General features: G+C 40.6%; 2 protein-coding genes and 1 long non-coding RNA gene across 5 annotated transcripts in view; 2 read left to right on the top strand and 1 right to left on the bottom strand.

Moving 5' to 3' along the window:
• gad1b (glutamate decarboxylase 1b) overlaps positions 1-8,547 on the top strand; it is a 22,057-nt gene extending 13,510 nt beyond the window's left edge. For both annotated transcript variants that reach the window (XM_058069320.2, XM_058069321.2), the window contains 11 exons: positions 1,963-2,075; positions 3,393-3,508; positions 3,649-3,728; positions 3,803-3,857; positions 3,947-4,063; positions 4,616-4,680; positions 4,841-4,919; positions 5,047-5,196; positions 5,276-5,383; positions 6,958-7,047; positions 7,130-8,547. In XM_058069320.2, the coding sequence (XP_057925303.1) occupies positions 1,963-2,075; positions 3,393-3,508; positions 3,649-3,728; positions 3,803-3,857; positions 3,947-4,063; positions 4,616-4,680; positions 4,841-4,919; positions 5,047-5,196; positions 5,276-5,383; positions 6,958-7,047; positions 7,130-7,303 (1,147 nt within the window). In that variant the 3' untranslated portion in view covers positions 7,304-8,547. The remainder of the gene's footprint in view (positions 1-1,962; positions 2,076-3,392; positions 3,509-3,648; positions 3,729-3,802; positions 3,858-3,946; positions 4,064-4,615; positions 4,681-4,840; positions 4,920-5,046; positions 5,197-5,275; positions 5,384-6,957; positions 7,048-7,129) is intronic.
• Positions 7,775-11,572, bottom strand: LOC144898617 (uncharacterized). The gene is made up of 2 exons (XR_013627520.1): positions 11,284-11,572; positions 7,775-8,814 (listed from the first exon to the last, which is right to left on the bottom strand). It is a non-coding gene; the product is annotated as an uncharacterized LOC144898617 (long non-coding RNA).
• gorasp2 (golgi reassembly stacking protein 2) overlaps positions 9,953-13,008 on the top strand; it is a 6,242-nt gene continuing 3,186 nt past the window's right edge. Inside the window, exons 1-6 of one of the 2 annotated variants that reach the window (XM_058069323.2) lie at positions 9,953-10,207; positions 10,722-10,802; positions 10,861-11,064; positions 11,139-11,225; positions 11,318-11,448; positions 12,799-12,931. In XM_058069323.2, the coding sequence (XP_057925306.2) occupies positions 10,145-10,207; positions 10,722-10,802; positions 10,861-11,064; positions 11,139-11,225; positions 11,318-11,448; positions 12,799-12,931 (699 nt within the window). In that variant the 5' untranslated portion in view covers positions 9,953-10,144. The remainder of the gene's footprint in view (positions 10,208-10,721; positions 10,803-10,860; positions 11,065-11,138; positions 11,226-11,317; positions 11,449-12,798; positions 12,932-13,008) is intronic. The other variant, XM_078791403.1, reaches the window with a different exon arrangement.

Here is a 13,008-nt window from a genome sequence, read left to right on the forward strand (position 1 = left end):
CCCTCATGAGGATAAGCGGTCAAAAATGAATGAATGAATGATTTTGATGGAGGCTGAACGGTGGTTAAGTGGTTAGCGCACATGCCTCACAGCTCGGAGACTAGGGTTCGATTCCACCCTCGGCCATCATGCTCTCCCTGGTTTTCTCCGGGTACTCCGGTTTCCTCCCACATTTCAAAAACATGCTAAGTTAATTGGTGACTCCAAATTGTCCATAGGTATGAATGTGAGTGTGAATGGTTGTTTGTCTATATGTGCCATGTGATTGGCTGGCCACCAGTCCAGGGTGTACCCCGCCCCTGGCCCGAAGACAGCTGGGATAGGCTCCAGCACCCCCGCATCCCTCGTGAGGATAAGCGGTACAAAATGAATGAATGAATAAATGTAGAAAACTTCTAGGTAATACAAGTGTTAATGTGACTATAGGGGTGTTATTTCATGTCTGGAGGGCTCTAATAATGTTAAAGAAGATCATAAATAGGTTTTTTAAATTCATTCATTTTCTACCGCTTATCCTCACAAGGGTCATCGGGGGTGCTGGAGCCTATCCCAGATGTCTTCAGGGCAAGAGGCAGGGTACACCCTGGACTGGTGGCCAGCCAATCACAGGGCACATATAGACAAACAACCATTCACACTCACATTCCTACCTATGGACAATTTAGAGTCGCTAATTAACCTAGCATGTTTTTGGAATATGGGAGGAAACCGGAGTACCCGGACAAAGCATGATGGCCGAGGGTGGAATCGAACCCGGGTCTCCTAGCTGTGAGGCATGTGAGCTAACCAATTTTTCCTACCGTTCAGCCTACATCAAAATCATTCATTTTCTACCGCTTATCCTCACAAGGGGGGTGCTGGCACCTATCCCAGCTGTCTTCAGGCGATTGGCTGGTGGCCAGCCAATCACAGGGCACATATAGACAAACAACCATTCACACTCACATTCATACCTATGGAAAATTTGGAGTCGCCAATTAACCTAGCATGTTTTTGGAATGTGGGAGGAAACCGGGAAGAACATGATGGCCGAGGGTGGAATCGAACCCTGGTCTCCTAGCTGTGAGGCATGCACGCTAACCACTCACCCACCATTCAGCCTCCATCAAAATCACCTAAAATGAAATTCAAAACTCAAAGCATGTTTGTTCTCATATTTTCACTTTCTTTTTTAAAATCCAGCTGTCCTTTCTGTGTCTCCTTGTCCGAGCCCCCTCCCTCTTTCTTTGTTTTCACAGCCCTCTCTCCTCCTCCTCCTCCTCCTTTATCTCCCCTCTTGCACACAAAACACAAAAGCCGTTCCTCTGCTGCAGAACATGCAGAGTAATTGCGGACTAGATGTTTTTTTCAGTGCTAATGGCGGCACTCTAAGTGGCCCCATTACAAGGCGAAGTGTGGGAGGTTTGGGGTTGCGGGACACATTTAGCCTCCTTTCACTCATCCTTCACTACCTGGGGTTGTCCGACAACACCTTCATCTCTGTGACTTTTAGTCTTTTTATTCCCTCCAAATCACAAAAAAGGTGGCGTTATTATCAGTTTTTCCGTATGCTGTAGTCAACACACACACACACACACACACACACGTATAGGGTAGTGTTATCTGTCCCGAACACACACTGACGTCCTCTCGGACTTGCCGCTGAGGGCTGGAAGGATTGACAGATAGCCATCAAAGCTTTGTGTGCTTTAATTAAACTACTGAGGGGGTTTCACCAGGCATTTGAATATGAATGTTTGCTGCCTATAAGACTCCTATCAGACGCTCTAATTAGCTCAGTCAGCACCGGCACCAATTTAGACTTTGCCAATGGAATTATAGAGGAACTAATGGAAAGCCAATGTGTGTGTGTGTGTGTGTGTGCGTGTGTTTTTAAACATCAGTGCAATTGTTAGACTCAGATGTTGCAGTCACGCACCCATGATGTGCTGATGCCAGCGTTTTCAATCACATGATTGACAGGTTCACCTATGAGATAGCGCCAGTGTTTGTGTTGATGGAGCAGCTGACGCTGAAGAAGATGAGAGAGATGATTGGCTGGCCCGGCGGAGAAGGAGACGGCCTTTTCTCTCCAGGTTAGCAGAGAAATTATAATTACTGTTTATTTACTATTAAATGGTACAATTTAGAAAGGATGATTATATTGGGACAATGTTGTGCTGTGTAGTATTAATGAAGGCATTCATTGTGATGACGAAGGGCCCTCGAAAATATAGTATAAAATATAAAAATATAGTATAATATACTATACTATTCTATATAATATAGTATAACGATCTCACTTTGTGCACTACACTACAAAAGAGTACAGAGGATCTCCTTCACTGTATATTAACAGATTGTGGGTCTGTTTGCATCGTAACACCAGTGTCTAATGCTAACATGCTAATGTTAACGTCTTAACAACGCTAACACCTGGCACAATAACACTGTCAATGTACATTTATACCTATGAAAGTGGTTAAAAATGATATGTTAACTGTTAGCATGCTAACACCTATAATGAAAACATTGTCTATGTATATATTTTTAAAAATAGCAAAAAAGCTAACATGCTACTAGCCTTGCGAACACCTAACATGAAAACACTAAATGTGTATAGAAGTATATACTTTTGAAAATAGCACAAAAAAAATCCAACATGCTAATTTTAGCATGCTAATATGCTAAGTGATTCTAACACCTAGGTGATAACACTGTCTTCGTAGAGTTGTATCTATGAAAGTGGTTAAAAATGGTAACATGCTAATGTCTGCATGCTAGTAATGTAAACATGCTAACATTTAGCATGCTAGCACCTATAATGAAAACAGTCTATTTAAGGTTATACTTGTTGGAAATAGCAAAAAAAACATAGCATGGTATGTTAGCACGTTAACAATGCTAACAATTTGCAGTTTGTTAGCATGTTAACAATGCTAATATACTGGATGTGAACACCTAACATGAACGCACTGGCTATTTAAATTGATACAATTAAAAATATCAACAAAAGAAATTGAACATGCTAATTGTAGCATGCTAGCAATGCTAACATGGTAGGTGTTGACAACACTTAACATGTAACCTATGTAAGTCAAGGTTTATGCCCATGAAAGTGATTAAACATGCTAATGTTAGCATGCTAATTTTAAATTTTCATTTATTAAAATTAAAAAAAACAATGTTGGCCAAATGGAAGCAATATAATTACATTGTGGAAAAAAGGCATAACATTACAAGAAAATAGCTGCTTTCGTTTTTGTTTTTAGCGGCATAAAGCAATTATTTTTTTCCGAGAATATCGAGAATATCAGTGGGGCCTGAATACTAATTAATTTGACAAAAAAGACCAAAATATAAACATCAGTTGACCTGCCATGTTCTCATTTTAAACACTGGTGTCTCAACAGGGGGCGCCATTTCTAACATGTACAGTGTGATGATCGCACGTTACAAGTACTTCCCAGAGGTCAAGACCAAAGGCATGTCTGCAGCTCCACGCCTGGTTCTCTTCACATCTGAACATGTAAGTCTTATGAAATATAACAAAACCTCCTTAAAGTTTTTTTTTTAAGCCCCAAATGACAAAGGTAGAACTACGTCTTTGCATTGAATGAGTTAATGAGTAAGGGTAATGTTTTTACCGGGTGTGTGTTGTTCCTGCAGAGCCACTACTCCATAAAGAAGGCCGGTGCTGCTCTGGGTTTTGGCACCGAGAACGTGATTCTGTTGAGCACAGATGAGAGGTAATGAAATGCACATATTCATTAAAAAAAAAAAAAAAAGCATCATTGCAGTCAAATGTGTTCCATTCTTACAGGGGGAGGGTCATTCCTGCTGATCTGGAGGCCAAGATTATTGACGCCAAACAGAAGGTTGGGGTCTTAGTTTCACTTTTGTCTTCACGGCGCGGTCCATTGCAAATTTCTATGATCTGAAAGTGTTGTATTTGTTTCTTTAACAGGGTTACGTGCCGTTGTTTGTCAACGCCACGGCTGGTTCCACCGTCTACGGAGCCTTTGACCCTATCAATGACATCGCTGACATCTGTGAGAAGTACAACCTGTGGCTCCATGTTGATGTGAGCATAATGGATCATCATTTTAATACTAATACTGCACGATATTAGGGAATTATGACATCAATATTCAATAAAAATAGATCCAATGAGGCAAAATTACCCGTACTGTGCAGGTGAGCAAATGTGCAGAATTTAGCCTCAAGTCCCAAAAGTGTTAAGGCAGTCCCATACTGTACCCACATCATGCTATGTGTGTATTCAGCCATGTGCAGAATTTTTGCCGCAGACCTCCATGGCATCACCCTGGCTCCTCACACCATGTGTCCGAATACAGTGCACCTTGCTGGGCCACAGCAGGCGCATCCCTCCCCTCTATACTCTGGTTCTCCTGATAATAGTGATGTGGTTGTAATAATGTCATGATAAGGTCCGGTTGGTCAATTCAGATTTGTTTGAGTCCTTCTTACCTGCAGGTATGCACCAAATGCAGTTAAATCTAAATTTAAAAAGTAGATATAAAAGTTAGCGGTACTATCTGGAGAAGCAGTTATCGGTTTGAATAAAAATATAGCAAAAATTGCCTTTGTGTGACGGTGTTGTTTGTCTCCGTAGGGCGCGTGGGGCGGTGGACTGCTGATGTCCAGAAAGCACCGTCATAAGCTCAGCGGGATCGAGAGGTAACCCCTAATCTCAACATTTAGCCTATCAAATCAAAACCTTTTTGCTAATAACATTTTTAACCACTCATTCAAATAATTATCAACAAAGTGCCCGCAAGGCATGCTGGGTATTGCAGCGGTATTTCCTGAATGGCATATTTTGTTTTCAACTTTGCAGGGCCAACTCCGTCACATGGAACCCTCACAAAATGATGGGTGTGCCTCTGCAGTGTTCCGCCATCTTAGTCAGAGAGAAGGTACACAACGCAACCATTAGCGCTTTAAAGCAGCCGGTGTGCCATCAGACCATGAAAGCTCATTCATCTTCATATATTCACACCATGAGATGCGGAACTATAGAGAAAGTCACATGCCTCTTTGCAGGGATTGATGGGAGGGTGCAACTCCATGTGTGCTGGGTATTTGTTCCAACCGGACAAGCAGTACGACGTCACGTACGACACCGGGGACAAAGCCATCCAATGCGGGCGACATGTGGACATATTTAAGTTCTGGCTCATGTGGAAGGCCAAGGTAATGGGACATACCTTTAGAATGTTTGTCTGTGGACGGGGGGCATGAATACGCTGATGCAATGTGTTTCTCCTCACAGGGTACCATTGGGTTTGAGCAGCACATCGACAGGTGCTTGGATCTGTCTCAGTACCTGTACAACAAGATCAAGAACAGAGAAGGGTACCAGATGGTGTTTGATGGAGTGGTAAGATGGAAGATTTTATTTACCGTTTTTACTGTTGTTGATCTCCTCCAGTCGCACAAATGTTCTCAATCTGGGACCCACATCCTCCAGTGGACTTTTGTTTTATTTCATATTCAATTTTTATTTATGGTCATTTTCATTGTTCATTCATTCATTCATTTTCTACCGCTTTTTCCTCACGAGGGTCGCGGGGGGTGCTGGAGCCTATCCCAGCTGTCTTCGGGCGAGAGGCGGGGTACACCCTGGACTGGTCGCCAGCCAATCACAGGGCACATATAGACAAACAACCATTCACACTCACATTCATACCTATGGACAATTTGGAGTCGCCAATTAACCTAGCATGTTTTTGGAATGTGGGAGGAAACCGGAGTACCCGGAGAAAACCCACGCATGCACGGGGAGAACATGCAAACTCCACACAGAGATGGCCGAGGGTGGGAATTGAACCCTGGTCTCCTCATTTTTATTGTTATTCAATTTAAATGTTTATTTGAGTCATTTTAATTTTTTTAGTTTTATTTAATTATGTTTTGTTCATTTTGAGTATTTCTTTACTATTTCATTTAAGTCATATTAATTTATCTTTTTTCACTTTTATTTATGTTTTTATTAATTTATTTATTCTTTAAAATATTTATATTTAATTTTAAATTTTAATTTGTATTTGTACTCCGGTTTCCTCCCACATTCCAAAAAAACATGCTAGGTTAATTGGCGACTCCAAATTGTCCATAGGTATGAATGTGAGTGTGAATGGTTGTTTGACTATATGTGCCCTGTGATTGGCTGGCCACCAATCCAGGGTGTACCCCGCCTCTCGCCCGAAGACAGCTGGGATAGGCTCCAGCACCACCCGCGACCCTCGTGAGTAAAAGCGGTAGAAAATGAATGAATGAATTTAAACGTTTATTTCAGTTATTTTAATTTTTTTACTAGTTATTTTTGATTTTTTTTTACTTTTATTTCACTATGTTTTGTTTATTTTGAGTATTTCTTTACTATTTCATATAGTAAAGTCATATTAGTCATATAGTAAAGTCATATTAGTCATATAAAGTCATAAGTCATATTAATTTATCTTTTTTCACTTTTATTTATGTTTTTATTAATTTATATATTCTTTAAAATATTTATAATTAATTTTAAATTTTAATTTATATTTGTGTCAATTTATTTGTCATCTTCTGAAACATTAGTATACATAATTCCACGTCCAACATGCATTAGAGGAATATACAATTAAGGCATTTTGTTGAGGAAACGAGGAAGAACATAACAGTTTTTACACCGTAATTTCTGAATGATAAGTGACTCCAAATTATTAATTTGCATCAGTCCAAAAATGTCACTAAAGAGGAAAAAACACATGAATTTGAAAAAAAAACAGGCATTGAATCCGGAAAGACGCGTTATTTAACGACACAACACATAACATAATCACGTAACATAACAAAACAGGGCAGCGAGTCCTCCAACAAGCAAGTTCACCGAGCTCCCGATCTCATCCCATATATATTTTCATATATAAGTCACAGAACCAGTACATAAACTACGACTATTTATGTCTACAGCCCCAGCACACCAACGTTTGCTTCTGGTACATCCCGCCCAGCCTGAGGGGGATGCCGGAGAGCGAGGAAAGGCGGGAAAAGCTCCACAGGGTGAGACACACGTGTCAGCATTTTCACTGCCGAAACCAAACCCCCCCGTCCTGACTTCCTTTCCTTCTCATTCACTACCAAGGTCGCACCAAAGATCAAGGCCATGATGATGGAGTCAGGGACCACCATGGTGGGCTACCAGCCTCAGGGTAACAAAGTCAACTTCTTCCGCATGGTGGTCTCCAACCACGCGGCCACTCAGTCTGACATCGATTTCCTCATCGATGAGATAGAGAGGCTGGGTCAGGACCTGTAGACCCCTACCCCCCTTTAAGCGCCGATGCTGTTCTTTGTGTTGTATTTTGATGGCAAACTCAACAAAAAGACTGGAAGACATCCCGAACTTCCAGCCCCCAAAACCCGTAGGCGTATGAGCACATAGTTCCGGGTAACTAATGGATGCGTGCGGGGACTTCCTGTATTGCGTGTGTTCAATCTGGTGTCATTTCATGTCGATTGTGGTTGAATATGTAAAAGCACAGATGAAGAAGGGATACTCGTTAGTGAATAATAATAATGAATAATAATAATAATAATGAATACACGACATAGCTAATACATGTAATAAGCGGTTCCCAAACGTTATATTTAAAACTGAAATGATGGCTGTGAATACTTTTACATCTCAAAAAATGCCGGTTGCCTCATTGTCTCTTTTTCATATGCAATCATGTGATACCCGTGTGTGTTCTGAAATAATATCTATTAATATTTGATTATATATAGATTAAAAAAAAAAAAGATTGAAATTCAGGTATTTTAATGTATCTTCATGTGTACTTCATGGTGATGATTTGTAATATGTAAATCACAGGACATGATGAATTCTATAGTGACTGTCAGCCAAAGAAAAGGAGAAAACAGAGCGTAAACGGCGCGGGTCATGATTCCTCGTGTGTAACTCACTCGATGTTCGTAAGATGTAATCTTTTGACACCCTCGACGGCGATGCAATTTTTATTGTGCGCTTCTTTTCTGTGATTTTTGAGTCTTTTGAATGTCTGAGGTGACTGACTGGCGACTTTGCGACAGGACGGAGAAAGACGTCTGGCTCTTTGTTGGGGATGTGCAAGGGATGCGAGAATGTACTCTCTGTCTCTCTCGTATATGTCAGAATTCTAATGCATTTACTGTAATATAGTATATTTATTGTAATACATATTAACTGTATACCCAGTATTATGGGAGCTCAGTGGAATATCTCGTTCAAGGAGCTCCTGTTTGTGTCTTTGCACTATGTTCACCTTTCCTCCATTGTAAATGGACGTTGTAGACTTGCAGTATTCTATAGAGTTATTTAACACAACCTTGATGGTAAACCGAGGACCATTATGTCAATGGTGCAATTGCATAAATCATATTGAAATAGCCACTCCTGGATGTGACCGGTATGGTTTTTGAGCAGCTGTAGAGGAATGTTTCACAGGAGATACGCTGAAGGCACTTTAGCAAAAAAAAAAACTAAATACAAATAATAAAGTCTATTCATGTTAAAGCACATTAAGTTGTTAAGTCTTCTGTTTTTGTTTTTTTTTTACATACTGTATATCTGTGTTAAGTCTGTGCTCCATCATCTAAAAAAGCCTTTTCTTTATCTCCAGGCTGTGTGTCAGCTTGTCTTGCATAAAATGCTCCTCACATCTTTGTTTTCTCACTCCTCAGCGGCAAATTCTTACCCCACATTTGCTCCATTGACCATAACCCCCTCTCCGCGCTCTCGCTGTGCTCCGATGGGAGAGTAGAATATGATTCAGCATCACTGCATCTCTAAAGAAAGAACAGAAAGGTTGCAGTTTTTTAATAACATTTCCTTAAAAACACAAAGAGGCTATGATAGAGCTTTCATACCAAGAAGAGGACGCCAGTGCCGTCTAGTGGTGATGGCTGGTTAGGACAAAATATGTATTCATAATTGGTATTGAAGTATTTATATCTCTGGTATTGAAGTATTTATATCTCAAGTGTGTTCACATACAAATTCCCAAACAAAATAAGCTAATAAAAATACATATATCACTGCAATGATGTGCATGCATAAAAGTATAAGTATATTTAAGGAAAATTGGCAAAACAGATATTCTATGACTGGATGCAAGGGCCACTTTTGATACAGTATTTACTGTAAAGCAACACATGTAAATACGGAGTAATATATATCACAAGAATAATATGCATGAAAAATGATATAGGTCTTTTTTTCAACATCTTCTTAAATGATCTTCAAAAATTGTCGTCTTTTATATATATATATATATATACATTTTTATATTTTATATATTATAACTTTATTCCCATTATATTTACCTTCATTCATTCTAGTAATTTTTTCCTGACCTAATTCTACAAAAAATACAACTTTATTTTCTATACCAGCCTAAAAAATATATTCAAACTCTGTACTACTAAATCAATATTTTTTCCTCGTAATATTATTAGTTTAAAATACGGCTTTTTCCATGTTGTAGTGCTAGGTTACCGGAACATAATTCATCCCGGAACGATCGATAGGGGAATGGTTGCCACCCGGAGAGGTGGGCGCGAGGGAAGGGTTTTTTTCTCTTCCTGTTATGGTGGCAAGGTGTGCGGTTATGTCTCACGTAGCGAGGAGTGTGAGTTAATGGTTGAGAGAAGAATAAAGTTTTTCCTCAAGTTCGACACCCCGTCTCTTACTCCAGTTCTTCGGCGCTTTAATGTAAAATTTATGCTGTTTTTTTTATGTATTAACTAAACTACTATCAATGCAATATTTCCGTATACTTAATCTGATCACTTTATACGTATTACTGTAAATAAGTAATTATAACACATTTTAGTGGGTGACGTGACATATTATGAATATATAAACATGAAAACATAACAAAGCAAACGTTACTAATGTATAAATGAATGTTCTACTACATTGTTACCCCAGTAACCCTCCATGTGGAAACGGGGACCTTCCACTTCCTGCCACGTAACAGCGCATGCGCATCAGATGACCACTCATTTGACGACGTGTACCCGGTGAGTACAAGTAGTCGGGTACTTTCCCGTTCCCTGGATTCAGTCCGCCGTTAAACCTTATTTAAAAAAAAAACCGCTTCAAGACATCGGCACAATGGGAGGCACACAGAGCGTGGAGATACCGGGAGGCGGCTCAGAAGGCTACCACGTTCTCCGGGTGAGTTTGAAGACGTCAATATCCGGCTCTTAGCTATTAGCCTAGCATTGCTAATTTTCCCCCAACCGGTGTGTTTGACCAGGAAAGGGGGGTGTCAATGTCGGGCCTTGTGTGTTTAGAGCAACACAAAACCAGCTTTTATGTTGTGTTTGCAGCTAGTAAAATATGCTAAGTTGCTAGAATGCTACACGTTACGCAGCAGAGAGTGAATGACACCTGCCAAGATGGTTGTTTAAAGGCTCCTATCTTGGGAACGTCAACATATGTGGACCGTATATCCGTATATTTTGAAAGGTTACTGATAAATATTTACATGCTACGGAGATCGAACGATTGCATGTCGTTGACAAAAAAAATAAACCATACTAATTTAGTACTTCAGTAAATTAAGATGAATTTTAACCCCTTAAATGTTTAAAAACTCGTATTATTTCTACTATTTTCACATGATAATGGATTCACAAGCCACCCAGAGACAAGTTTTGATTGGTAGTCCCTCTTTTTTGTTTTGCAGGTTCAGGAGAACTCACCTGGCCACCGAGCAGGACTGGAACCTTTCTTTGACTTCATCGTTTCCATCAATAACACCCGACTGGTAAGTCGACATTGGCTGCGATAGCAAACATCTTTCCCTGATTGCCTCTCCTCCGCAGAACAAGGATAACGACACCTTAAAGGACCTCCTCAAAGCCAGCGTAGAGAAACCAGTCAAGATGCTGGTTTACTCCTCAAAGACCCTGGAGCTGCGGGAATCCACAGTCACCCCTAGTAACCTGTGGGGGGGCCAAGGCTTGCTTGGGGTTTCCATTCGCTTCTGCAGCTTTGAAGGCGCCAATGAGAATGTTTGGCACGTTCTGGTATGTAAATCTCGCTATCTGTTTCGTTCGTTTGGCTCGGCGCTCACTTGTTGTTGTTGTGCTCCTCTCTGCAGGAAGTGGAGCCCAATTCCCCCGCAGCTATTGCCGGTTTGAGGCCACACACCGACTACGTTATCGGAGCTGACACTGTTATGAACGAGGTGGGCTGGTACATGACGTGAAATATGCAGTCATGTATGTTGTGTATGTATTCTTCACCTGGTGATGATGATGGCGTCTTCTTCCTGTGCAGTCTGAGGACTTGTTCTCACTGATAGAGAGCCATGAGGGGAAGGGCCTGAAGCTTTATGTGTACAACACAGACACCGACAACTGCAGAGAGGTGGTCATCACGCCCAATAGTGCCTGGGGAGGAGAGGGGAGGTAATAAATAATATTCATATAATGGACATAATAATAATGCCGAGGTCAAACAATCCATATTTTTATTTTTAAGAATGTGAAATTTGGACGAGTGGAACGACTCATGACACAAATTTACACCAAGTTTAATGAAAATCTGTCCAACTTTTAGACCAAAATCCATTTACAAACATACCCTCCGCCGTTCAAGGTAATAAGTCTGTTTTTATAGCTGATGTTGTTAGTTAAAGTAGGCTTTCTAAGCAGCGGTGTAAAACATTTGGTCTAATTAATAGTTTTGTTGTGGTGCGGGTGGGGGGAGGAGGTGTTCTGTTATTTGTAACAGTTTAATTAAAGCAGCAGTAAAGTACAATAGTGGTTTTCTGCTCCGAGGCCTCACTTACAGTTGTAAAGTGTAATTTAATCAGCGTTTCCCATACATTCATTTACTGTGGCGGCTCGCCACAAGTACATTTGGATCGTGACAGATACATTTGGTTTTTTTTTTGTACTAACTGACAATCATTATAAAGGTGTGGCGAGATGATCATCTTTTCATTCTGCCTCTTTGTGAAGGCGGGGCTATTAGTGAGAGGATACACAGTGCTAGCTGTGAAGTAGCCTTGTGAGAAAGCGTACATTAACATGAATGCATTCATTTACTGTGGCAGCTCGCCACAAGTACATTTGGACCGTGACAGATACATTTGTTTTTTTTGTACTAACTGACAAACATAAAGGTGTGGCTAGATGATCGTCTTTTCATTCAGCCTTTTTGTGAAGGCGGGGCTATTAGTGAGAGGATACACGGTGCTAGCTGTGAATTAGCCTTGTGAGAAAGCATACATTAACATGAATGAAGGCACAGAAGCGAAGGTTTCTAAGGCAAACACTGTTTTGATTTTAAACAGAATGAACAAATTGAGCGCATGAACGGCAACAACCAACACTCAACAGGGGAAAAAAAAACCAAAAAGGACCTATGAAGGTGCCTCGGGTAGCGGAACCTTCATCCCAACGAGGCGTTTGGTGTACAAAGTAAATGTAAACAAAACAGTTCTAAATGGTGCTCGCTCACAGTCTGTGTCGCTCGCTACACTGCAAAAAAAATGATAATAATAATAATCTGTAGCACAATTAATCATTTACTCTAACTGTCATTCTTCAACATGTGAAGCTGTTATTGCATAAGAAAAATCCTAGACTACGGAAGACCTTGCCCATTAGGCAGCGAGGTCAATAAACATCCGCTACTTGTCATGTTCCGCTACTAAATTATGTTAGTGTGTGCTTTTAAAATAAGGCTTACCTCAAATTCAAATGTAAACGTTTTTTTTTTTACTCATCCCCCTCCCACCTTCCTTGTTGCAGCCTTGGATGCGGGATTGGCTACGGATACCTCCACAGGATCCCCACGCGACCTTTCGAGGAAGGGAAGAAGATCAGCTTCCCCGGGAATGCGTCTGGCGTGCCTGTCAGTCCGTTGAAGGATGGATTCACCGAGGTCTTGGCTGCATACGCTCATCACCTGATCTTATACAAATGATCATATATCAATTATCATATATTATCATAACAAAT

This window comes from Doryrhamphus excisus, linkage group LG6, assembly GCF_037039965.1.
Source record: "Doryrhamphus excisus strain RoL-2023G ecotype Guam linkage group LG6, RoL_Dexc_Guam_v1.1, whole genome shotgun sequence".
In the NCBI taxonomy this organism is placed as follows: Eukaryota; Metazoa; Chordata; class Actinopteri; order Syngnathiformes; family Syngnathidae; genus Doryrhamphus; species Doryrhamphus excisus.